This window comes from Salmo salar, chromosome 26 (assembly GCF_965601325.2).
Source record: "Salmo salar chromosome 26, fSalSal1, whole genome shotgun sequence".
Lineage (NCBI taxonomy): Eukaryota > Metazoa > Chordata > Actinopteri > Salmoniformes > Salmonidae > Salmo > Salmo salar.
In genome coordinates this window covers 35,320,800-35,348,637 of record NC_138316.1, presented here as the reverse complement: position 1 = coordinate 35,348,637, position 27,838 = coordinate 35,320,800, and the positions used below count along the sequence as shown (strand labels likewise).

General features: G+C 46.6%; 1 protein-coding gene across 1 annotated transcript in view; it reads right to left on the bottom strand.

Moving 5' to 3' along the window:
- LOC106562621 (ADAMTS-like protein 5) overlaps window positions 1-27,838 on the bottom strand; it is a 61,834-nt gene that overhangs the window by 11,764 nt on the left and 22,232 nt on the right. The window contains exons 2-9 of the mRNA XM_045708199.2: window positions 19,389-19,464; window positions 13,256-13,416; window positions 12,317-12,377; window positions 10,997-11,102; window positions 10,087-10,214; window positions 6,060-6,180; window positions 2,194-2,280; window positions 435-598 (exon numbers count right to left, since the gene is read on the bottom strand). Coding sequence (XP_045564155.1) covers window positions 435-598; window positions 2,194-2,280; window positions 6,060-6,180; window positions 10,087-10,214; window positions 10,997-11,102; window positions 12,317-12,377; window positions 13,256-13,416; window positions 19,389-19,464 — 904 coding nt within the window. The remainder of the gene's footprint in view (window positions 1-434; window positions 599-2,193; window positions 2,281-6,059; window positions 6,181-10,086; window positions 10,215-10,996; window positions 11,103-12,316; window positions 12,378-13,255; window positions 13,417-19,388; window positions 19,465-27,838) is intronic.

Genomic DNA, 27,838 nt, shown 5'->3' with positions numbered 1-27,838 from the left:
ACCATAAGCCGCCTCCAACGTCGTTTTAGAGAATTTGGTAGTACGTCCAACCAGCCTCCCAACCACAGATCACGTATATGTTGTTGTGTGGGTGAGCGGTTGGCTGATGTGAACAGACTGCCCCATGGTGGCGGTGGGGTTAAGGTATGGACAGGCATAAGCTACGAACATTGAACACAATAGCATTTTATCAATGGCAATTTGAATGCATTAAAATACCGTAACGAGATCCTGAGGCCCATTTGTTTCTGTACTCCCCGTCATGTGAAATCCATAGATTAGGGCCTAATGAGTCTATTTCAATTGACTGATTTCCTCATATGAACTGTTACTCAATAGAAATCTATGAAATTGTTGCATGTTGTGATGATATTGTTGTTCAGTATAGTTATTGCATTGCGTCTCCTGTCCCTCATAACTTTGACCAGACTGACCATGACGTGCAGGTCCTCCATAGTGGGTCCAGGGACCTCAAAGCTTTCCCAGGTGTCCACAGAGCGCTTGTACAGGAGCTTGGTTCCCGCTACGCTGTACTCCCCAGGAACACTGATCTTCCAGTTCCCATTAATGACAAACTGGGAACGCCCGTTCTGGAGCGCTGCAGGGAGAAGAGAAGGATGGAATGAAGGTAGGGAATGTGTCTGGTCTTCAATGCTGATTGGTGAAGTGTGACTGAAATTGGCTGTGTGATGATAATATGTATAGAGTGTTTGATTGAATTATGCTACGGTTGGGGTCAATTCATTTTCAGTCAATTCAGGAATCGCAATTGAGGAATGAGGGAAATTTGAGGTGGATTTTTTTCTCCCTAATTTCATCATATCCAATAACGATCTTGTCTCATCGCTGCAACTCTCCAACAGGCTCGGGAGGTGAAAGTCGAGTCATGCATCCTCAGAAACATGACCCGCCAAACAGCGCTTCTTAACACCCGCCCACTTAACCCGGAAGCCAGCAGCACCAATGTGTCGGAGGAAACACCGTTCAACTGACGACTGAAGTCAGCCTGCAGGTGCCCGGCCAGCCACAACAATGAGTCGCTAGATGAGCCAAGTAAAGCCCCCCCCAGCCAAACCCTCCCCTAACCCGGGCAATGCTGGGCCAATTGTGTGCCGCCCTATGGGACTCCCGGTCACGGCCGGTTGTGACACAGCCTGGGATTGAACCCGGGTCTGAAGTGACGCCTCAAGTACTGCATTGCAGTTCCTTCGACCGCTGCGCCACTCAGGTGGCCCTGAGTTGGAATTTCTACTTACATTTAAGTCATTTAGCAGACTCTTTCATCCAAAGTGACAGAGTAGTGAGTGCATACATTTTTTTTGTACTGGTCCAATGTGGGAATCAAACCCACAACCCTGGCGTTGCAAGAGCCATGCTCTACCAAGTGAGCTACATGGGACCACTTTACTAAATTTAAATGGAACTAACCTCAACCGTACAATTTAACATTTCTTAATTCAGCAAAGTAACAAAGTTGCCTTGCCAAACAGAGTAGCATTAGTACATCATTGCCTTGTTTGGCATAACCGTGACAAGTTGCAGGAACAGACAAATAGGGAAACCATCTCTTGGAAGTACATTTTTTTGGGGGGGGGGGAATCTTCCAACCAAATCAGAACTAACCAAGTACATCCACTTGCCTGCCAGAAGGCCAGATCCCCAGTTCCCCACCCCCTTGTCCCGCACCCAGTTCCCCCACCCTGCCCCATGGCCAAATTAAACCTTTACGAGTGTTCCATTTCAGGAACCCTGCATTTTCCATTTCAGGAGTCACGTTATTACGGTCTTGTAAATGTGGGTGAGAATAGATGGATAGCCTTGGGTGTTGTGTTGACTGGAGAGCCCAACCAGAGTGCAGCTGGGTATCAACCAGAGAGCTGTATCTGTCTCTGGTGCCAGGAAGTAACAGTAAGCTAACAGGAATGAGAGGAGAGCAGAATTATGGCTACTTAAAGTGTCAGGGAAGTGGTAGAGTTCTATAGCCATGGCTGGGTGGGTTGAAACTCATAGCAGACATACAGAAGATGATAAAAAAGTCTCAAAGCAAATTCTCTGTCAAACCAGCACTTCTGAGAGGCTGTCTGTGTATGTACTGTATATAGTTAATGATATACAGAACATTGATGCTGTCCTTGTGTGACAGCTCATTCCCAGTGTGTGTGTGTGCATCTGTCAAGCTGAGCCATCTCTTACCCAGATAGTTCCTGCTGTTATCGGTGACACGGATGTGAGTAGCTCCAGCTGGGATCATGGTCACTTCATTGTACCCAAACGGACCCGCTATAGCCAACAGAGTACAGAGACATTCATTAAGACAGATATTACACCAGTGGGAGACAAGTAGAAACCATTCATTTAGAGACTGGGTAACATTAATGATGTAGATAAACACAAGCAAATCTGAAGACAATGCTCTAATCATTGGCTAGTTTAAAACGGAGGAAGCCGTTGCAATTGCAATGTCCATGATAAAATGGGTTATATCCATCTAGAGTCCTCTATCTATCTCTATGGTTCAGCAATAGACTTAGTTATGAACCTGAGTTAGAGTTTTTTTAATGAATCTCGTGTGTTAGTGCTGGGCTAGCACAAAGGCCTGCAGACCCCGGAGGGGCCTACCCTTAATAAGTTCAGCTGTGTTCAGGACATTCTCGTTCAAACAAACATCTAGCAACATCTAAAACCCCAAAACGTTTTCTATGCAAGCTTACATCACTGTGTGGTTGTACTTGTTTCGAGTTAGTAGGTACTGTACTGTTAAAAATGCCATGAAATAGCTTTTAATTCAAATTCCGGTGGTTGTAGCATGGCCAAAATCAAAGCAAAAGTAGGACAAATCCAACTCATGCAAACTTTCATCAAAACACCACCGCCTAATGCAGCAGATGCAATGCTGTGGTGCGGACTGGTTATATCCATCCAGAGTCCTCTATATATCTCTATGGTTCAGACTGTCTCCATTGAAAATGAATGAATTCCGTCGGATCGCAAAGATTTTGCCATGTTGTGTGAAGAGCTGGAGTAAGTCAGCTGTTCTACAACACAAAACTCTTCAACTGTCTAGTTTTGTCTCGTCTCTCCTTACGTCAGCTCTACACCACATGGCTGTAGAGTTATGAAACTGATCTAGATGTATGTGATAGATCTGCACAGGGCTGTAGAGTTATGAAACTGATCTAGATGTATTTGATAGATCTACACAGGGCTGTAGAGTTATGAAACTGATCTAGATGTATTTGATAGATCTGCACAGGGCTGTAGAGTTATGAAACTGATCTAGATGTATTTGATAGATCAGCACAGGTCTGTAGAGTTATGAACTGATCTAGATGTATGTGATAGATCTGCGCAGGGCTGTAGAGTTATGAAACTGATCTAGATGTATTTGATAGATCTGCACAGGGCTGTAGAGTTATGAAACTGATCTAGATGTATTTGATAGATCAGCACAGGTCTGTAGAGTTATGAAACTGATCTAGATGTATTTGATAGATCTGCACAGCGCTGTAGAGTTATGAAACTGATCTAGATGTATTTGATAGATCAGCACAGGTCTGTAGAGTTATGAACTGATCTAGATGTATGTGATAGATCTGCGCAGGGCTGTAGAGTTATGAAACTGATCTAGATGTATTTGATAGATCTGCACAGGGCTGTAGAGTTATGAAACTGATCTAGATGTATTTGATAGATCAGCACAGGTCTGTAGAGTTATGAAACTGATCTAGATGTATGTGATAGATCTGCACAGGGCTGTAGAGTTATGAAACTGATCTAGATGTATTTGATAGATCAGCACAGGTCTGTAGAGTTATGAACTGATCTAGATGTATGTGATAGATCTGCACAGGGCTGTAGAGTTATGAAACGGATCTAGATGTATTTGATAGATCTGCACAGGGCTGTAGAGTTATGAAACTGATCTAGATGTATTTGATAGATCAGCACAGGTCTGTAGAGTTATGAAACTGATCTAGATGTATTTGATAGATCTGCACAGGGCTGTAGAGTTATGAAACTGATCTAGATGTATTTGATAGATCTGCACAGGGCTGTAGAGTTATGAACTGATCTAGATGTATTTGATAGATCTGCACAGGGCTGTAGAGTTATGAAACTGATCTAGATGTATTTGATAGATCTGCACAGGGCTGTAGAGTTATGAAACTGATCAAGATGTATTTTTGTGTTAGTGCTAGGCTGGAACAAAGATCTTCACACAATTTGGCCACAAAGGTGCCTATCCTGTAGAGTTCAGCTGTAGGGTTTGAGTTATCAACCTTGAGTCAGGGTTCTGTTCCGCCTCCGGTTAACATTAGAGAGTTATAGCCTGACCGTGATGGTTATTTGAATCTGGTGAGTTAGTACTGGGCTGGAACAAACACCTGCACACCAGATGTGCCTGCCCTTAAGAAGATCTTATAGAGTTAGAAAAGGTAAGATAAATGTATGAAGTCACTCTGGATAAGCGCGTCTGCTAAATGAGTAGAATATAAATGTATGAAGTCACTACTGTAAGTCACTCTGGATAAGCGCGTCTGCTAAATCACTAGAATTTAAATGTATGAAGTCACTACTGTAAGTCACTCTGGATAAGCGCGTCTGCTAAATCACTAGAATTTAAATGTATGAAGTCACTACTGTAAGTCACTCTGGATAAGCGCGTCTGCTAAATGATTAGAATATAAATGTATGTATAGCTTGACCGTGATGAGTTCTCTGGGCCCTTGGCTTTTGACCCTGTGGGAAGCAATGATTACACCCAGCGGCATCAAATCTGTTATGCCTCATTGGGACACACAGCTGCAGGAGGAGAGAAAACCCAGCAAGCCCTCCTAGGGTGCCCAGGCACTCAAACAAAGCCTCCTTTATCTCCATGTTGTCTCCTCACTCAAGCTGAACCATCATGAAGCAGTACAGTCTCTCTTCAGTCACTGTGCCCACACGCGGCGCCAGCTCAAGAGAGGATTCTGTTTCAGAATGGAGCGCAGTGCCAAATCACACGCCAGAGGTGTTGGCCGCTCTGTGTGTGTGTCTGTATGTGTGTGTGTGTCTGTGTGTGTGCGCGCGTGTGTATATGTGTCTGTGTGGAGGGGGGATTTATTCTTGTTTGGGTGCCTGTGTCTGCCTTTGATAGAGACAGAGTGCACGTGTGTGTGTCTTTCTCTGCTGCTTGAACACTCGTCACTGTCCTGCAGGAACCATTTAGGTTGAGAATACTGTGGCGGGGGGCCAGAGCTTAGAGTTTGGGGGCCTCTGCTTTGACCCTCACACACACACACACACACACACACACACACACACACACACACACACACACACACACACACACACACACACACACACACACCACACACCCACACAGCATTTATGGGCCTAGAGTAACATTCTGTTGACGCTGTTTGTACATTCTGTTTCTTAGAGTGCAGCAAGTACCATTAATTAGTGTTCCCTTCTCAAAACCTCATGAATCCAGCTTTGACTAAACATATACACTGAGTGTACAAAACATTAGGAACACCTGCTCTTTCCATGACATACACTGACCAAGTGAATTCTATGATCCCTTATTGATGTCACCTGTTAAATCCACTTCAATCAGTGTAGATGAAGGAGAGGAGACAGATCAAAGAAGGGGTTTTAAGCCTTGAGACAATTCAGACATGGAGGGTGTGTGTGTGCCATTCAGAGGGTGAATGGTCAAGACAAAAGATTGAAGTGTCTTTGAACGGGGTATGATAGTAGGTGCCAGGTGCACCGGTTTGTGTCAAGAACTGCACCGCTACTGGGTTTTTCACGCTCAACAGTTTCCTGTGTGAATCAATGGTCCACCACCCAAAGGACATCCAGTCAACTTGACACAACCATGGGAAGCATTGGAGTTATCATGGGCCAGCATCCCTGTAGAATGCTTTCAACACCTTGTAGAGTCCATGCCCGACAGATTGAGGGGGGTGCAACCAAATATCAGGAAGTTTCTAATGTTTTGTACATTCAGTGTGTCAGCCTTTGACATTTTGTTTGCTCTGTCTATGCTTCGAGGTTGTGTGCATGTGTACCTGCTCCCTGTGCATTCTGGTACACACTCCTGTGGTGTAGACAGGTGGAGTTCTGTCCTCCACACACCATACAGGCATCCTCCTGCTGGTCCGAGCCCAGGATCAGGTCACAGCCCGGTGCCTGCACAACACAGACAACACACAGGCAACGTTCAGACAACGCACAGGCAGCACACAGGCAACGCACAGGCAACGTTCAGACAACCCACAAGCAACGTTCAGACAACACACAGGCAACACACAGGGCAACACACAAGCAACGTTCAGACAACACACAGGCAATGATCAGACAACACACAGGCAGCACACAGGGCAACACACAAGCAACGTTCAGACAACACACAGGCAATGATCAGACAACACACAGGCAGCACACAGGGCAACACACAAGCAACGTTCAGACAACACACAGGCAATGATCAGACAACACACAGGCAACGATCAGACAACACAGAAAAAGACAACACACAGGCAACGATCAGACAACACAGAAAAAGACAACACAGAGACAATGAACATAAAACCAGACAGACATAACAGACAAAGCAAAAACAAATCAAGGTTGAAAACCAAATACAGCACCCCAAGATACCACCTGAAAAACAGAGCACCTCCAACTGCTGATGGACTTGTTAAACGTAGACTCAGTGAAATGCCACAAGCAGCACCGCAGATATTGAGATGAGCGAGATGCAAGACTTCCCTCTCACACAGTCACACACAGCATCTGCGTATGTACACGGGTTCGCTTTACGCTATTACAACGTGGGAGCCACGGGACCAAAATGGCTGAGAATTTGTATCTCGCTCTTCAATGCTCTTAGTTGTTGCGGAAATTGACCCACTCTGCTGTTTACTTTCTGCATTTATGTCATATCGCTGAGTCTACCTTTAAGGGACGATCACTCCGGGTACCTGATTAGACTGGACAGGCTCTTTTACTATGCCTCAGACACACAGCTTTATGACTGGGTTTTCATCGTGACACATTCACACCACGTCAGGGAGTTCAGAGTCGGTAATCCTTTGGCAGAAAAGAGCCTATGGAAAAGTCTAGTTGTTTTCTCCTTTCTCTGTAAAAGTGGGACTGACCTCTGACCCTGGCTTGGGCAGGCTGACCCCCAATATATCAGTCCAGGCCTAAAGTTCAGGGGTGATGATTGGCGGGTCAAAGGTCCCATAAGAAGTCAGGGGTGTGTCATGTAAACAGACAGTGTGTGTGTGTGGGGGGGGATGGGAGAACCCTATTACTGAGGTGTGTGTGTGGGGGGATGGGAGAACCCTATTACTGAGGTGTGTGTGTGGGGGGGATGGGAGAACCCTATTACTGAGGTGTGTGTGTGGGGGGGATGGGAGAACCCTATTACTGAGGTGTGTGTGGGGGATGAGAGAACCCTATTACTGAGGTGTGTGTGTGGGGGGATGGGAGAACCCTATTACTGAGGTGTGTGTGGGGGATGAGAGAACCCTATTACTGAGGTGTGTGTGTGGGGGGGATGGGAGAACCCTATTACTGAGGTGTGTGGGGGGATGAGAGAACCCTATTACTGAGGTGTGTGGGGGGGGATGAGAGAACCCTATTACTGAGGTGTGTGTGGGGGATGAGAGAACCCTATTACTGAGGTGTGTGTGTGTGGGGGATGGGAGAACCCTATTACTGAGGTGTGTGTTTGGGGGGGATGGGAGAACCCTATTACTGAGGTGTGTGGGGGATGAGAGAACCCTATTACTGAGGTGTGTGGGGGGGATGGGAGAACCCTAATACTGAGATGTGTGTGTGGGGGGATGGGAGAACCCTATTACTGAGGTGTGTGTGTGGGGGATGGGAGAACCCTATTACTGAGGTGTGTGTGGGGGATGAGAGAACCCTATTACTGAGGTGTGTGTGGGGGATGGGAGAACCCTATTACTGAGGTGTGTGTGTGGGGGATGGGAGAACCCTATTACTGAGGTGTGTGTGGGGGATGGGAGAACCCTATTACTGAGGTGTGTGTGGGGGATGAGAGAACCCTATTACTGAGGTGTGTGTGTGTGGGGGATGGGAGAACCCTATTACTGAGGTGTGTGTGGGGGATGAGAGAACCCTATTACTGAGGTGTGTGTGTGGGGGATGGGAGAACCCTATTACTGAGGTGTGTGTGGGGGGGATGGGAGAACCCCATTACTGAGGTGTGTGTGTGTGGGGGGGGATGGGAGAACCCTATTACTGAGGTGTGTGTGTGGGGGGGATGGGAGAACCCTATTACTGAGGTGTGTGTGTGTGGGGGATGGGAGAACCCTATTACTGAGGTGTGTGTGGGGGGGATGGGAGAACCCTATTACTGAGGTGTGTGTGTGGGGGGGATGAGAGAACCCTATTACTGAGGTGTGTGTGTGGGGGGGATGGGAGAACCCTATTACTGAGGTGTGTGGGGGGATGAGAGAACCCTATTACTGAGGTGTGTGGGGGGATGAGAGAACCCTATTACTGAGGTGTGTGTGGGGGATGAGAGAACCCTATTACTGAGGTGTGTGTGTGGGGGGATGGGAGAACCCTATTACTGAGGTGTGTGTGGGGGATGAGAGAACCCTATTACTGAGGTGTGTGTGTGGGGGATGGGAGAACCCTATTACTGAGGTGTGTGTGGGGGGGATGGGAGAACCCCATTACTGAGGTGTGTGTGTGTGGGGGGGGATGGGAGAACCCTATTACTGAGGTGTGTGTGTGGGGGGGATGGGAGAACCCTATTACTGAGGTGTGTGTGTGTGGGGGATGGGAGAACCCTATTACTGAGGTGTGTGTGGGGGGGATGGGAGAACCCTATTACTGAGGTGTGTGTGTGGGGGGGATGAGAGAACCCTATTACTGAGGTGTGTGTGTGGGGGGGATGGGAGAACCCTATTACTGAGGTGTGTGGGGGGATGAGAGAACCCTATTACTGAGGTGTGTGGGGGGGATGAGAGAACCCTATTACTGAGGTGTGTGTGGGGGATGAGAGAACCCTATTACTGAGGTGTGTGTGTGCGTGTGTGTCCCTGAAAGGGCCCCTTATGCATCCCCTGTTGCATTGTTCCATATACACAGAGCAACAACATGTTTATGTCTGTGTGTGTCTTTCTCTGCTGCTTGAACACTCGTCACTGTCCTGCAGGAACCACTTAGGTTGAGAATACTGTGGCGGAGGGCCAGAGCTTAGAGTTTGGTGGGATCTGCTTTGACCCTCAGAACACACACACACACACACACACACACACACACACACACACACACACACACACACACACACACACACACACACACACACACACACACACACACACACACACACACACACACACACACACACACACCATTTATGGGCCTAGAGTAACATTCTGTTGACGCTGTTTGTACATTCTGTTTCTTAGAGTGCAGCAAGTACCATTAATTAGTGTTCCCTTCTCAAAACCTCATGAATCCAGCTTTGACTAAACATCAATTAGTTATAAAAGAAAGCCACAAGGAATGTCAGCCCTTGACATTTATTTTGCTCCGTCTATCCTTTAGAGGCTGTGTGTGTGCGTGCGTGCGTGCGTGTGTGTGTGTGTGTGTGTGCAGGGGGGGGGGGTGCTCTGACAAGTGCACTCTGGTCCTAACGCACAGGATGAGTAAACTACTCCTAAGGGAACCAGCGGAAATGGTCAACACAGTCCCAATACTGTCCAGACAGAGACAGTCCCAATACTGTCCAGACAGAGACAGTCCCAATACTGTCCAGACAGGGACAGTCCCAATACTGTCCAGACAGAGACAGTCCCAATACTGTCCAGACAGAGACAGTCCCAATACTGTCCAGACAGAGACAGTCCCAATACTGTCCAGACAGAGACAGTCCCAATACTGTCCAGACAGAGACAGTCCCAATACTGTCCAGACAGAGACAGTCCCAATACTGTCCAGACAGAGACAGTCCCAATACTGTCCAGACATGAGAGAAAGGGGATGAGTGAGAGTGTGTGCTTTTGATTCCGGTACTGCCTGACACACACACACAAAATTGTCACTCACCAAGCATTTTCCATTGACACACACATCTCCAGCCTCTTTACTGCAGGCAGTGCCGTCCAGGACGCGACCAAAGTTGTAGTAGAAGTTGTGACCCTGGGCCAGACAGCTCAGCTCACACGGGTTAGAACCTTAGGTTAGGAGGTGGTATTACAAGACAATGTAAACATACACATATATACAACCTCCTCACTGACAGACATTACCTCTCACATACAACTAACCAGTACAGTTACTAGAAAGTTGGGTGAGTCACGTTACTGGCTATTCTAGTCTATTTTCTCCTAGCTGTAGTACTGCAGTACAGGGTTTAAAAGAACTGTACATTTTAATGGATGGAGGTAACTAGTAGCAGGTGGAGGACAGATGGGAATGGAAGGAGGTAGGAGAACGGAGAAGGAGGTAGGAGAACGGGGAAGGAGGTAGGAGAACGGGGAAGGAGGTAGGAGAACGGGGAAGGAGGTAGGAGAACGGGGAAGGAGGTAGGAGAACGGGGAAGGAGGTAGGAGAACGGAGAAGGAGGTAGGAGAACGGGGAAGGAGGTAGGAGAACGGAGAAGGAGGTAGGAGAACGGGGAAGGAGGTAGGAGAACGGGGAAGGAGGTAGGAGAACGGGGAAAGAGGTAGGAAGGGGGGGAGTAGTAGTGGTGGGGGTAGGGTACAGAGGGGAAAGGGTGAAACAGGTCAGTGGAGAGTATGGACTGAACTCATAATACAGATGTGGCCAAATGACAAGCAGATTTCCCAATGGACACATGCCACATTTAGCACGCACGCACACACACACACACACACACACACACACACACACACACACACACACACACACACACACACACACACACACACACACACACACACACACACACACACACACACACACACACACACACACACACACACGCCTCACCGACCTCCATGGAAGGTGGTCCATCTGTAACTGTTTCCAGTCACCAGCGGTCTGTCGTTGTAGGCAGAACACTGCATCTCCCTGAAGTCCTCTGAGCCCCCAGCACACCCCTACAGCAAACAGATATACAGTAGAGACCTGGTTACCCAGTGCTATGCACACACACATGCATGCCTCAACACACCTCACCACCTTATGTTAATATGTTTAATATACTGTACCCAATACTGACTCACTGTCTAAACACACATGTACACACCCATACGTCTGACAGAGGATCCTCGCCGTATACCTTCCAAGGTAACCAACGTCTTGGACGGTATATCTTCAAGAATATATACCATGGAAATATACTATTCACTGAGGGTGTAGATGAAAACTCTGTTGTATCTATCTATTTATGGGACTCAGATAGAAGCATATGTACTGTTCATATAGTATCAGGAGCTCAACTTGTGTACAGTACAATGGAGTGACAGGTTCATGTTTCAGTGAAACTGATCACGCCCAGACAGCATACCTGCTTAGTTAAATATAGTAACAGCACAGTTCACATTCACTGAACCAACTTTGTTATCAGCCCTGAAGCACACTTAGCTTATCGTTTCAAAATGTTTGACAACAATACAAAAGTCTGCATCGACCTTTCAGTATAGAAATCCATCATTCAAAAGTTGTGATCCTGATTACACTTTTTTTTTAAGGAGAACAGATGTATTTTTCCTTCGGTTTGGTTATTCTTAGACAGTGAAGAAAGGGAGAAAGCAGAAAGGGATGATGCAGGGTTGAAAGTGACTTTAGGGCGGACCAGGAATCGAACCCTTGTGTCTTGGGGCAAAGCGTGAATGGGGGTCTGCAGTAGACAGCACATGACAACAAGTTACAGTTACAACGAGATTGCAACAAGTGACAAATTGATATGTTACAAATTCCTGTCATACACACAAGGCCGACGCAGGGTTACAGATCTGTTAATGACTTAGCCAACTCCTCGTTCTGTTGTGTTTATCCATTGTCTTGCCAGCGTGTCATGTAGGCCTACGGCAGGAGTCAGAGGAGTTCTCACTTCAACAGATGAGACCAGGGACATGCTAATTAGACTAAAGGGACTTCCTGGACTCATCCGAAACAAAATGCTCCTTTAAATGTTCCTTTCCTAAATGTTTTAAACCGTTTTCCATTGCGTGCCGTACACAAGCTTGACCCTCACTTGGCTGCATGATATTCTGGATGTTGTATTGGCCCAGTAGGTCTTGGCATGATAGACGTGCAAACACAGCATACTGGTTTCCCTGTATGGTGATGTCATCGTGTTGATTCATACCTTGGTGTTGCAGATCTTGTATTGTCTGGGGTCTCCTGAACATGGTCCGCCAACTGGGTTCCTGGGACAGAGTTCAGTCATTTATGAAAATGACAATGACTTAGAAATAATGAGGGTTCTATGGTGTAACAATCAAATAAATGCTATTACGGTTAGCCTGATGTCCCGTGGGCAGATTCTGTGTGTAGACCGAGAGAATCTGCCAGGACTGAATGGGATGTGTGAGATCCGAGCAGCATTAGTTAATTTTTTTGGTCACTGGTTATTTGGATGAATCAGGATTGGGAAAAGGCGATGCTTAAACTGATTCGCCTCGAGTGCTTCGCACCTGTGCCCACACGGATCGGAAGGGGGGGCGGGGGGCTTTGCCTGAGAGTTTCCTTTTGCAATGGGGGGAGACTTGGTATTTGCTGGAAATGAAAATGTGTAATATATATGAACACCGAAGTTAAACACGCAGCTGACCAAATTCCGTGAGATTTTACTTCTGCTTTAACAGAGATTACTGTAAGCCTACTGAACACAGGGATGAGCCTCCAGCCAAATGTTTTCATTTGAGAAGTAGTAAATCTGACTGGGGCCATTGTGGTCAAAATGTTAAAGGCCCTGTCCAGTTAAAAACTTGATCTTTCTATGTTTTATATTTCCACAAAATAAGGTTGGAATAATACTGTGAAATTGTGAAAATTATGATAATGCACTTTTAGTTTAAGACTGTACACTTATGGGCACATTAAATAAGGCCACTGGTCATCCCATTACAGAAAACTGACTTGAATGGGAAAGTTTGTGGTAGTCATTGTGTTCTCATGTTTTATTACTAGATAGACCACAGCAAATACAGAGAAAGCAGCATACAAAGACATTTACTTACATTTTTTGAGGATTAACCTGTTTGAAACAGGTCTCTGTTGTGATTGGACCATCCCTGGTTCTTACCTGGTGATGCAGGTGCGTGTACGCACAGAGGCCCCTCCCCCACATGAGCGCGAGCACACGGACCAGCCATTCCACAGGGCCCATTCGTTCCTGTAGTGCAGCTGTCGTCGGGCACGCGCTGAACGACCCTCTGAAGGACCCCACGCAGACACCCAGGAAGACTGGGACACAGAAGGTCAGAGGTCAACATCGTTTATTGACGTAAAGTAAACTAGACTCTATCTATTGATATATTTCTAATGGTTCACATACATTACAAACAGCACTCTGCATCAACTGATTATTCATTGATTCCTACAGAACTGATCCCAAAGGGCCAAGGCCATTAGCTTATTGGTTGGAGAATGGATTCTCTAGGGCCCCAATTATGATTCCTTAGAAGATACGTCACTTTGGATTGAACGATTGGCTGATGGATTTGGTCATTCAACAATACACTTAGACAACAGTCAAATCAGTTTCCGTTATTACCACTCACATATTATGATTAAAGCAGTACATTCATTCCAAATGATTGAGCATGAACATGTATTGCCAGAATAAATCAAACAACTCTCTCCCCATTGTGGAGCTCTGGGCCCATATTCATAAAGGTTGAGTTCATGCCTGACTACATAGACGCATAGCAGATCTTACAATGCCTGGATAAGTATTTAACATATCACACTGTGTGTGTGTGTGTGTGTGTGTGTGTGTGTGTGTGTGTGTGTGTGTGTGTGTGTGTGTGTGTGTGTGTGTGTGGTGTGTGGTGTGTGTGTGTGTGAGAGAGTGCATCAATGTGTTTGTGTGTGTCGGTGTGCGTGTGTGTGTGTGTCTGTGTGTGTGTGAGAGAGAGAGGAGGGGGTGAAAGCGAGGTATAGGTGAGGTAAATGCCATGAATGTGTGAAAGGGGTGTAGTATGTGTGTGTGTGTGTGTGTGTGTGTGTGTGTGTGTGTGTGTGTGTGTGTGTGTGTGTGTGTGTGTGTGTGTACACATCCTGCTACCTGTCAACAAGATCACCTTGGGGAAGCCAGTTGTTTAGTGCTGTCTATAAAAACTTAATCTCCATCACATAAATCTATTTCAAGAGTGTGTGTGTGTGTGTGTGTGTGTGTGTACCTGCACCCCTATGTGACAACAGTAAACACAGCCAAACAACAAAATGATGAGAGAACTACAAGGTTAATTTTCAAAAGCATTCCAGGGTTTCACTGGAGGTGGATTTAAACTGGCAGTGATTCATCTTATCTTTCATCAGGAAGCAGAGCATGGGCTTCAAAACCTTTCACTTATAGTACACATTAATATGTATCACTAACTGACAAACATATCCACTTCTACTGAAAGCATTGCTGTGCACGTACGTAGTTGACACCCGTGCCAAAGGTGTGTGTTCACCCTGTCTGACTTCCTGGTTGGCTACTATTGGCCCGGTTTCAGATCAATCAGTTCCCTTGTTGTGCATAGCTGTAAGCAATATGGTTATATCCCCACCTATCTCTCTGAGAGCCCTAGCCCTGGGTGGAGTTTAGGCCATATTAGTTCTATACTAATCAGGTATTTTCAGGTCAATGGGGGGGAGTCACTAAGGGCCAAGTGAGTGGATTGGAAATCGGCCCCAAAGTCTGAGTCTTTCCAACTGACAGTCAGGTTTCCCTCCGTTAAGGTTCAGGAGTGACTAGTCTAGAGGACTTATGGTCATGGCAAGGTCACCTGGGGTTACCACCACCGCCAGTTAAATTAGCATCGATAAAGTTGGAGATTGGAAGGCCCGGCATTTTAGATTAATGAAAACAACCTCTGACCTTTCCAAACACCCCCCAATCCCCTTATCCCTCAATCTATTCCGGGAGAGGTGATTGAAGGTAAGGTACAGCGAATCAGGAATCCCCTTCACTTTTACAGAGTAAATAAGTAATCTTTGTCCGAGCCAAAACAGCCCATAGGACAGGAGTGTGTGTAGTGTGAGGCAGCTTGATGTACACCCCTTGGACAGGATGCTATGCTAGTCTGTCGCAGGGCCTTACCGCCAAACTATCTCCCTACTGCTGAGTGCAAAGCAGAGAGCCCCGGTTTTTAGAGTCTTTGGTACGACTCGACCAGGAAACAAACCCACAACCTTCCAATCTCAATCTCTTCTTGGACTCCCGAGTGGTGCAGCGGTCTAAGGCACTGCATCTCAGTGCAAGAGGTGTCCCTAAAGTCCCTGGTTCAAATCCAGGCTGTGTTACATCTGTCTGTGATTGGGAGTCCCATAGGGCGGCGCACAATTGGCCCAGCGTTGTCTGGGTTTGGCTGGGGTAGGCCGGCATTGTAAATAAGAATTTGTTCTTAACTGACTTGTCTTGTTAAATATAAAATACATTTAAAAAGGCGGATAGTCTAACCACAAGACCTCTGAATTGAATGCTCTCAGAGTGGCTTATAGGTAATCAGGTTGACTTGGATACCAGAATGGATGGACGTCTCAGGGTAGGAGTGCTGATCTAGGATCAGGTCCCCCGTCTATGTAATCTTATTCATTGGGATTCAAAAAGGGAAGACGGATCCTAAATTAACACTAGGTTTACTTAGCTGTTGGACTAGATTGTGGATTTGTGGCTGTAGGAACATGCGCATAAACTAATCCCAGAGAAGATTCAGGAGAACTGTGCTGATCTAGGATCAGTTTTGCCTTGTAGATGGAATATTCGTACATGGACAGGACATCGTGGATCAAGAGTCCTACTCCGAGACAGAATACGGGCCCTGATGAAGCAGATACAAAACGTCATTCACACCATTTCTAGTCACACCTTCATGAAGACGAAATAATAGTATTGGTATCTATGGTAGTTATCATGGTAGATTGTTGTTTTTCAAGTGTATAATTTTGATGCATCTGAATGACTCAGGTAAGACTCTGGTAAGAGTTAAGGTAAGAGAATAAAGACTTCCACAAAGTTGAATTGTTGTTTGTGTAACATGGTGGATGGATAAAGCACAGGGGAGCAGCATTATACAGTGTGCTGGCCTTTCTTTATACATAGTGCATTTGTGCCCAGCACCTGTGTGTAGCAACACACCACAGGTTCATGGTCTGGTGATGAGGTGGCCCTGCCTGCGACTTCAAAATCAATGTCAAGTCTATAACGGTGTACTCCCTGTTCACCCATGAGTGTGTGGCCAGGCACGTCTCCAACTCAATCATCAAGTTTGCTGACAACACAACAGTGGTAGGCCTGATTACCAACAATGACAAGACCACTAACAGGGAGGAGGTGAGAGCGCTGGTGGAGTGGTGCCAGGAAAATAACCTCTCCCTCAACGTCAACAAAACAAAGGAGCTGATCGTAGACTACAGGAGACAGCAGAGAGAGCACACCCCCATCCACATCGATGGAGAGGGTAAAAGGTTTCATGTTCCTCGGCGTGCACAACACTGGTGACCTGAAATGGTCTCTTCACACAGACAGACAGTGTGGTGAAGAAGGCACAACAGCGCCTCTTCAACATCAGGAGGCTGAAGAAATTTGGCTTGGCCCCTAAGATCCTCACAAACTTGCACCATTGAGAGCATCCTGTCGGGATGTATCACCGCCTGGTACGGCAATCGCATCGCCCGCAACTGCAGGGCTCTCCAGAGGGTGGTGTAGTAAGCCCAACGCTTCATCAGGGGCACATTGCCTGCCCTCCAGGACATCTACAGCACCCGTTGTCACAGGAAGGCCAAGAAGATCAAGGACCTCAGCCCTCCGAGACACGGCCTGTTCACCCCGCTACCATCTAGAAGGAGGAGACAGTACAGGTGCATCAAGAGACTGGGACCATCAAATCTGGGACCGAGAGTCACTACTAACCGGCCCAGTACCCTGCCCTGAACCTCAGACACGGTCACTAGCCGGCTACCACCGGGTACTCTACCCCACACCTTAGAGAGCACTGCCCTATGTACATAGAGTCACTGAACACTGGTCACTTTAATAATGTTTACATACTGTTTTACCTAATTAACATGTATATAGTGTATTCTAGTCATGACTCATCCTATATAACCACTGCTATACACATCTTTCTATTCAGATACTGTCCATATTGTCTATACACATCATTCACATACATCTACAGTGCCTTCAGAAAGTATTCATACCCCTTGATTTTTCCAAATTTTGTTGTGTTACAAAGTGGGATTAAAATGTATTTAGTAATCATTTTGTATTAAATGATCTAAACAAAATACTCTATAATCTTGATTTCTTGTTGTGTTTTTATTTATTTGTTATATCTTGTTTATTATTTGTGTACTTGATTGACATGATACTGCATTGTTAGGAGCTAGTAACTTAAGCATTTCACTGCAACCTCTATAAAATATGCGACCAATAAACTTTGATTTGAGACTTTGGTCTCAACCGTGGGTGACCCGGGTTCAGATCCCGCCCATGACATGATTTCACCTTAGTTGACTTGAAGAGTTTGGCACATGCCTACCTTAGTCGGACAAAAATCTGTAAAGTGCTCCATTTGATCACTCCCCTTTTCACTATAGCCCAGTCAGTCAGAGGAATGACACTGGTGATTGGCTGAGGGTTAACGGACATGGCTGGCCAATGGTTGACTGTCTCAGCCACCTGAGGGTAGTGTGTGTGTGTGTGTGTGTGTGTGTGTGTGTGTGTGTGTGTGTGTGTGTGTGTGTGTGTGTGTGTGTGTGTGTGAGTGAGGGAGAGAGAGAGAGAGAGAGAGAGAGAGAGAGAGAGAGAGAGAGAGTAAGAGTGAAAGAAGGAAAGAAAGAGTCCAGGACCAACAGATAGTGTTAACAAGGCTGTAAATTCAACCTCAAGTTCAGTTTGCTGCCACATTTAGTGGGACCAGCGTTTTAAACCGGCCTGTCTGTGTGTCAACATTCTGAGGGAAACTGGAGAGGAAGGCACTTGGCTTTGACGTCTCTGACGGAGGGACAGAACGGAAGGACTGGAAGGAAAAGTCATGTTAATAAAAACACAGCTTTGTTTAAGGGGGGGGGGGTGGACAGGGGACTATTTGGGATGTCAGGAGGAGGTGTGTGTGGGGGAGTGTGAGGGGTGTGTGTGTGTACGTGTGTCAGGAAAGCCTCCTTACCCTCAGGCTCTCCCTGGCAACCAGACAAACAGTGATGAAAGATGGCCGCTCCGCTTGAAGGAGAAGCGAGGGGCAACGCAGCAATTAGAGCGTGCCCAGATGGGAGAGAGATGGAGAGTAACTACCAGCCCTATAGGAACATGCCGCCGTCCCCGCCTTCATTAGCAGGCTAAACGCTACACAAACATTCCAATCAGCTCCTTTCTTCCAGAACCTCAGAACCTCAGTAGCCGTGCCAGCAGGACCCCTCATCACATCTGATACTAGTTGGAGCACTTTGATTTCTATATTATCTAAATGACCTGGATTTTCCTCAGGGAAACACTGGAGAACAGGCACCCTATTCCTTATATAGGCCACTACTTTTGACCAGGGCCCATAGGGTTAGGGTTAGTAATGCACTATATAGGGAATAGGGTGCCATTTGGTACGCAAACTTTCTTCACACAGATTAGAGCATCAGACTAATCAGGCCCTGTTCTCAGACCTGTTTCTGCCGTCTTGCCAACTCCTATGGTCATTGTCAAGCCAATAGGAGTTGGCAAGACCGCACAAACAGATCTGGGAGCAGGCTACTGAATGGGGGTGTGAGTTTATAAAGCGTCCAGCCAGGATGGGTTCAATTCCATTTCACGTCAGCCATTTCAGGGGGATGATTGGAAATGTCCCATTAATGTAGCATTGTGGGGACTTTCATGAACTGACTCAAAACCGTGGGCATCCAGTCAGTAGGTGTTGAGGTGAATCCAAACATTCTTGTCTGAGGTTTCCAAAAGCTTTCCTAGCGAAAGTGTTAATATTCATTATTTAGTAGTGTTATCTTGACAACATGAAATCACACGCTACATTTGTAGTGCTACATTTGACAAATTCTGTTCGTTCACACATATACTGTATAATTGTTACTCTCTCGCAGCTGTGCATCAGGGCTGTGGAGAGAAATAAGAAACTTCTTTAGCGATGTGAAACCCAGCCCTCAGCAGGCGCTGTGGACATGTCTATCAGTGTTAATGAGGTGTGCTGGAGAAGGGAGTGAAGAAGACAGAACTAACTTACGCTGGGCTGGGAGGACAGGCAGACGGCAGAGACCAGCAGGCAGATGAAGGTCAGAGCCTGGCAGAGAGACAACCTCCTGGAGACAGACAGACAATAAACAACCTCTGTCAGTTACGCACCCAGCTTTTCTCCATACCAATCACACCATCACATCGATAAACAACCCCGATTCAATCAGAGAGAGAGAGAGAGAGAGAGAAATGAGGGGGGACAGCGAGAGAGAGGGAGGTGAGAGAGAGGGAAAGCGAAAGACAGAGAGAGAGGGGAGGAGGGAGAGAAGAGAGATTTTTGATGGTCTTTATTGACAAATCCTCACTTACAGTAGTTAAACACATAGAGACAGAGAGACAAAGACAGAGACAGAAAGAGACATCCTCACTGAGTTCAAGACAGAGACAGAGAGAAAGGCAGAGATACAGAGACAGAAGGACAAAGAAATCAGGTAAATTATTAAATTCAAGCTATATGTTGTAATATCTAAGCAAGATTCCTGATGCTGTGCATATGTGAATGGCACTAGCCCAAGTGCACCCTTGGAGATGTAGAGTGGTACATTTGTAGTGGAGATATCCATCTTGTGGGCAGACATGACAGGCCAGAAGGAAATAGCAAGAAAAAGAGAGAGAGAGAAAGACAGACACAAACAGATAGAAAGTGGGACAGAGAGAGAGAGAGAGAGACAGAGAGAGAGAGAGAGAGAGAGAGAGAGAGAGAGAGAGAGAGAGAGAGAGAAAGAGAGAGAGAGAGAGAGAGAGAGAGAGACCCAACGGGAGACAATGAGAGAGGAGAGAGAGAGAGAGAGAGAGAGAGAGAAGCGAGAGAGAGAAACCCATCGGGAGACAATGAGAGAGAGAGACCCATCGAGAGAGAGAGACCCATCGAGAGAGAGAGAGACAGTCAGACGGCTGAGACCAGCAGGCAGATGAAGGTCAGAGTCTGTGGCGACCTAAATGCCAGAACCGAACAAGAACCTGACACCCTCAGCACACAGGTGGACAAACACCTGCCTAGAGGTGACAGCATTCCCTCCCTCATATGCCCCTCTAGGCACAACTATGACAACATAACCAACAAAAACGGGTCACAACTCCTGCAGTTCTGTCGCTCGCTGGGTATGTACATAGTCAATGGTAGGCTTCGAGGGGACTCCTATGGTAGCTACACCTATAGCACATCTCTTGGCAGTAGTACTGTAGACTACTTTATCATTGACCTCAACCCAGAGTCTCTCAGAGCATTCAGCCCATTGACACCCCTATCAGATCATAGCAAAATGAACAGAGCAATACTCAATCATGAAGCATCAAAGCTCAGTAATATTAAGAAATGCTATAGAGGGAAGGAATGTAGTGTGGACACCTACCAAAAAACAATTAGGCAACAACTAATTCAATCCCTTTTAGACAACTTCCTGGACAAAACATTCCACTGTAATAGTGAAGGTGTAAATTTGTCAGTAGAAAATGTTAACAGTATATTTGACCTCTCAGCTTCCCTGTCTAATCCAAAAAAATCTAAACAAAAAAACAAGGAAAATGAACAACAATGACAAATGGTTTGATGAAGAATGTAAAAACCTAAGAAAGAAATTGAGAAACCTGTCCAACCAAAAACATAGAGACCCAGAAAACCTGAGTCTATGCCTTCACTATGGTGAATCACTAAAACAATACAGAAATACACAACGGAAAAAAGAAGGAACAGCACGTCAGAAATCAGCTCAATGTAATTGAAGAATCCATAGACTAACCACTTCTGGGAAAATTAGAAAACACTAAACAAACAACACAAAGAATTAGCTATCCAAATGGAGATGTATGGGTAAACCAATTCTCCAATCTTTTTGGCTCTATAACAAAGAGCAAAAAATATACATGATCAAATACAAATCTTAGAATCAACTATTAAAGACTACCAGAACCCACTGGATTCTCCAATTACCTTGAATGAACTACAGGACAAAATAAAAAGCCTCCAACCCAAAAAGGCCTGTGGTGTTGATGGTATCCTCGATGAAATGATAAAATATACAGACAACACATTTCAATTGGCTATACTTAAATTGTTAATATCATCCTTAGCTCTGGAATCTTCCCCAATATTTGGAACCAAGGACTGATCACCCCAATCCACAAAAGTGGAGATAGATTTGACCCCAATAACTACCGTGGGACATGCGTCAACAGCAACCTTGGGAAAAATCCTCTGCATTATCATTAACAGCAGACTCATACATTTCCTCAGCGAAAACAATGTACTGAGCAAATGTCAAATTGGCTTTTTACCAAATTAACAAATGGTAGACCACGTATTCACCCTGCACACCCTAATTGATAAACAAACAAACCAAAACAAAGGCAAAGTCTTCTAATGTTTTGTTGATTTCAAAAAAGCCTTCGACTCAATTTGGCATGAAGGTCTGCTATACACATTGATGGAAAGTGGTGTTGGGGGAAAACATACAACATTATCAAATCCATGTACACAACAAGTGTGTGGTTAAAATAGGCAAAAAACACACATTTCTTCCCACAGGGCCGTGGGGTGAGACAGGGATGCAGCTTAAGCCCCACCCTCTTCAACATATATATCAACGAATTGGCGAGGCCAATAGAAAAAAAGTCTACAGCACCCGGCCTCACCCTACTAGAATCTGAAGTCAAATGTCTGTTTGCTGAAGATCTGGTGCTTCTGTCACCAACCAAGGAGGGCCTACAGCAGCACCTAGATCTTCTGCACAAATTCTGACAGATCTGGGCCCTGACAGTAAATCTTTGTAAACCAAAATAATGGTGTTTCAAAAAAGGTCCAGTCGCCAGGACCACAAATTCAAATTCCATCTAGACACCGTTGCCATAGAGCACACAAACTATACATACCTTGGCCTAAACATCAGCACCACAGGTAACTTCAACAAAGCTGTGAACGATCTGAGAGACATGTCACGTCCTGACCAGCAGATGGAGCTGTTGTTGTAGTTTTGGGGTCAGGACGTGGCAGTCTTGTGTTCTGTGTTGGTCTTGTGACTCCTGATCAGGAACAGCTGGGGATCGTTGTTCCTGATTGGGAGTCATATATGTAGGAGTATGTTTGTCACTTGGTTTTGTGGGTAGTTGATTTTGCACTGCTGTATGTAAGTACTTAGCCTGTAAAACTGTCGGTCTGTCGTTCTCTTTTGTTTATTGGTTTTCCCGTGTTCACGTTTATTTAATAAATTATCATGATGAACACGCAACCTGCTGCACCTTGGTCCATTTCCACAGAAGACAGCCGTTACAGAACTACCCACCAAAGGACCAAGCAGCAGAAGAGGAGGAAGCCACAGGAGAAGAAAATGGAAGAATGGACCTGGCAGGACGAAAGAAAATTCTGGGCGGACAAGTTAAGGGAGCTAAGGGAACCCGAGAGGCAGCCCCAAGATTTTTTGGGGGGGGGGCACACGGGTAGTTTGGCCAGGCCAGGGAAGAGCCGTAAGCCAGCTACCCGTGACTACAGGGAGGTGCGTACGAGGTGGAGGGCGCCATGTTACGCTGAGGTGCGCACCATCTCGCCTATACGGACGCACAGCCCAGTGCGCCCAGTACCAGCGCCCCGCAGGTGCCAGGGCAAGGGGAGCATCGAGCTGGAAGGGGTGATGCCAACCCTGCACTCAAGACCGCCAGTGCGCCCTTTCGGTCCGGTGTTTCCCGCTAGACACACTAGCATGGAGGTGCGTGTCTCCAGGCTGGTACGTCCAATACCTGCCCCACGCATCAGGAGTCAACAGTCGTCATCAGAGCTGCCCGCCAGTCAACAGTCACCAGAGCTGCCCGCCAGTCAACAGTCGTCGGAGCTGCCCGCCAGTCAACAGTCGTCGGAGCTGCCCGCCAGTCAACAGTCGTCGGAGCTGCCCGCCAGTCAACAGTCGTCGGAGCTGCCCGCCAGTCAACAGTCGTCGGAGCTGCCCGCCAGTCAACAGTCGTCGGAGCTGCCCGCCAGTCAACAGTCGTCGGAGCTGCCCGCCAGTCAACAGTCGCCGGAGTGGCCGGACTGCGCTGAACTGCCGGAGTGGTCGGACTGCGCTGAACTGCCGGAGTGGCCGGACTGCGCTGAACTGCCGGAGTGGCCGGACTGCGCTGAACTGCCGGAGTGGCCGGACTGCGCTGAACTGCCGGAGTGGCCGGACTGCCCTGAACTGCCGGAGTGGCCGGACTGCCCTGAACTGCCGGAGTGGCCGGACTGCCCTGTTCTGCCGGAGTGGCCGGACTGCCCTGTTCTGCCGGAGTGGCCGGACTGCCCTGTTCTGCCAGAGTGGCCGGACTGCCCTGTTCTGCCAGAGTGGCCGGACTGCCCTGTTCTGCCAGAGTGGCCGGACTGCCCTGTTCTGCCAGAGTGGCCGGACTGCCCTGTTCTGCCAGAGTGCCCGGACTGCCCTGTTCTGCCAGAGTGGCCGGACTGCCCTGTTCTGCCAGAGTGGCCGGACTGCCCTGTTCTGCCAGAGTGGCCGGACTGCCCTGTTCTGCCAGAGTGGCCGGACTGCCCGGTTCTGCCAGAGGTGCCCGCCTGCCCTGATCTGCCAGGGTGCCCGGCCTGTCAGGATCAGCCCGAGGGGTCCTCCTGCCCTTCGGTCCAGCCCGAGTGGTCCTCCTGCCCTCCGGTCCAGCCCGAGTGGTCCTCCTGCCCTCCGGTCCAGCCCGAGTGGTCCTCCTGCCTTCCGGCCCAGCCCGAGTGGCCCGCATGCCTTCCGGCCCAGCCCGAGTGGCCCGCATGCCTTCCGGCCCAGCCCGAGTGGCCCGCATGCCTTACGGCCCAGCCCGAGGGGCCCGCATGCCTTCCGGCCCAGCCCGAGGGGCCCGCATGCTTTCCGGCCCAGCCCGAGGGGCCCGCATGCCTTCCTGTCCCCCGGCCCAGCCCGAGGGGCCCTCCTGTCCTCCGGCCCGGCTCGAGGGGTCCGTCTGCCTGGCGCAGCTATCGGCTCCACCGAAGTGGGCGACGCCGAGGGTGGAGCAGGGTCCACGTCCTGCACCGGAGCCACCTCCAGGATAGGTGGGTTGGGGAGGGAGGGTGTAGCACAGTGCCGTCGTTGACGGCAGCCACCCTCCCTTCCCTCCCTTATTGTTTAGGGGTTATTGTTTATGGGTTTTGTTGGGGATTTTGTTTGTTGGTGTTTTTTCGTTGTTAGGTGCATTCCGGGGTCTGCACCTTGAGGGGGGGGTACTGTCACGTCCTGACCAGCAGATGGAGCTGTTGTTGTAGTTTTGGGGTCAGGACGTGGCAGTCTTGTGTTCTGTGTTGGTCTTGTGACTCCTGATCAGGAACAGCTGGGGATCGTTGTTCCTGATTGGGAGTCATATATGTAGGAGTATGTTTGTCACTTGGTTTTGTGGGTAGTTGATTTTGCACTGCTGTATGTAAGTACTTAGCCTGTAAAACTGTCGGTCTGTCGTTCTCTTTTGTTTATTGGTTTTCCCGTGTTCACGTTTATTTAATAAATTATCATGATGAACACGCAACCTGCTGCACCTTGGTCCATTTCCACAGAAGACAGCCGTTACAAGACATGGCAAGAAGGGCATTCTATGCCATCAAAAGGAACATCAAATTTGACATACCAATTAGGATCTGGCTAAAAATACTTAAAATATCAGTTATAGAACCCATTGCCCTTTATGGTTGTGAGGTCTGGGGTCCGCTCACCAACCAATAATTCACAAAATGGGACAAAGACCAAATTGAGACTCTGCATGCAGAATTCTGCAAAAATATATTCCGTGTACAACGTAAAACACCAAATAATGCAGAGCAGAATTAGGCCGATACCCGCTAATTATCAAAATCCAGAAAAGAGCCATTAAAACTTCTTCGGGCTAGTGGGCAGTATTCGGAAGTTTGGATGAATGAGGTGCCCAAAGTAAACTGCCTGTTACTCAGGCCCAGAAGCTAGGATATGCATATAATTGGTAGTATTGGATAGAAATCACTCTAACGTTTCCAGAACTGTTAACATAATGTCTGTGAGTATAACAGAACTGATATGGCATGTTTTTTCAGCTCACCCCTGATTACTATGGCTGTCAATGGGAATATAAAAGGAATACCTCCCAGAGTGCAGTTCCTAGGACTTCCACTAGATGTAAACAGTCTTTAGAAAGAGTTTCAGGCTTGTTTTTTGAAAAATGAGCTAGAATTTGTAGTTTTAGTAAGTGGCTCACATTTTGGCTGTAGTGTTTGTTGCACGTTCCGGTAAGGGTGCGTACTTCGTTTTTTATCTCTGTTAATGGTCTCCGGTATTCTCCATCTTAAATTTGATTAGGGTACCTGAGGATTGATTAGGAACGTTGTTTGATATGTTTGGAAGAAGTTTATTGGTAACTTATGGGATTCATTTGTATGCATTTTGAACGAGGGAAACCGGTGGATTACTGAGTCAAGCGCGCCAATGAAACTGACTTTTTGGGGATATAAAGGACTTTATCGAACAAAAGTACCATTTGTTATGTAGCTGGGACCCTTGTGATTGCAACCAGATGAAGATCTTCAAAGGTAAGTGATTTATTTTATCGCTATTTCTGACTTTCGTGATGCCTCTGCTTGGTTGGAAATGTATGTAATGCTTTTGTCTGCAGGGCGCTGTCCTCAGATAATCGCATGGTGTGCTTTCGCCGTGAAGCCTTTTTGAAATCTGAAAGCGGCTGGATTAACAAGGAGTTAAGCTTTTAACTGATGTATGACATTTGTATTTTAATGAATGTTTAATATTACAATTTATGTAATTTGAATTTCGCGCTCTGCAATTTCACCGGATGTTGTCGAGGTGGGACGCTAGCGTCCCAATGATCCATAAGAAGTTCAATTCTACAACCACCTACAAGGAAGCGACTCCCAAACCTTCCATAACAAAGCCATCATCTACAAAGAGATGAACCTGGAGAAGAGTCCCCTAAGCAAGCTGGTCCTGGGGATCTGTTCACAAATAGACCCCACAGAGACCCAGGACAGCAACACAATTAGGCCCAACCAAATCATGAGAAAACAAAAATATAATTATTTCCAATGTGTCAAGTAATTAACAAAAAACAGAGCAAACTAGAATGCTATTTGGCCCTAAACAGAGAATACACCGTGGCAGAATACCTGACCATTGTTACTGACCCAAACTTAAGAAAAGCTTTGCCTACAGTATGTAAAGACTCAGTGAGCATAGCCTTGCTATTGAGAAAGGCCGCCGTAGGCAGACCTGGCTCTCAAGAGAAGACAGGCTATGTGCACACTACCCACAAAATGAGGTGGAAACTGAGCTGCACTTCCTAACTTCCTGCCAAATGTATGACCATATTAGAGACTCATATTTCTCTCAGATTACACAGATCCACAAAGAATTCGGAAACAAACCCGATTTTGATAAACTCATATATCTACTGGGTGAAATACCACAGTGTGCCATCACAGCAGCAAGGTTGGTGACCTGTTGCCACAAGAAAAGGGCAACCAGTGAAGAACAAACACCATTGTATATACAACCCATATTTATTTTCCCTTTTGTACTTTAACCATTTGCACATCGTTACAACACTGTATATATACAGTTGAAGTTGGAAGTTTACATACACTTAGGTTGGAGTCATTAAAACTCGTTTTTCAACCACTCCACAAATTTCTAATTTACAAACTATAGTTTTGGCAAATCGGTTAGGACATCTACTTTGTGCGTGACACAAGTCATTTTTCCAACAATTGTTTACAGACAGATTATTTCACTTATAATTCCCTGTATCACAATTCCAGTGGGTCAGACGTTTACATACAGTAAGTTGACTGTGCCTTTAAACAGCTTGGAAAATTCCAGAAAATGATATCATGGCTTTAGAAGCTTATGATAGGCTAATTTACATAATTTGAGTAAATTGAAGGTGTACCTGTGGATGTATTTCAAGGCCTACCTTCAAACTCAGTGCCTCTTTGCTTGACATCATGGGAAAAATCAAAAGAAATCAGCCAAGACCTCAGAAAAGAAAATATAGACCTCCACAAGTCTGGTTCATCATTGGGAGCAAGGTACGGCTGAAGGTACCACGTTCATGTGTACAAAACAATAGTACGCAAGTATAAACACCATGGGACCACGCAGCCATCATACCGCTCAGGAAGGAGATGCATTCTGTCTCCTAGAGATGAATGTACTTTGGTGCGAAAAGTGCAAATCAATCCCAGAACAACAGCAAAGGACACTGTGAAGATGCTGGAGGAAACAGGTACAAAGTATCTATATCCACAGTAAAACGAGTCCTATATCAACATAACCGGAAAGGCCGCTCAGCAAGGAAGAAGTCACTGCTCCAAAACCGCCATAAAATAGCCAAACTACGGTTAGCAACTGCACATGGGGACAAAGATCGTACTTTTTGGAGAAATGTCCTCTGGTCTGATGAAACAAAAATAGAACTGTTTGGCCATAATGAGCATCAATATGT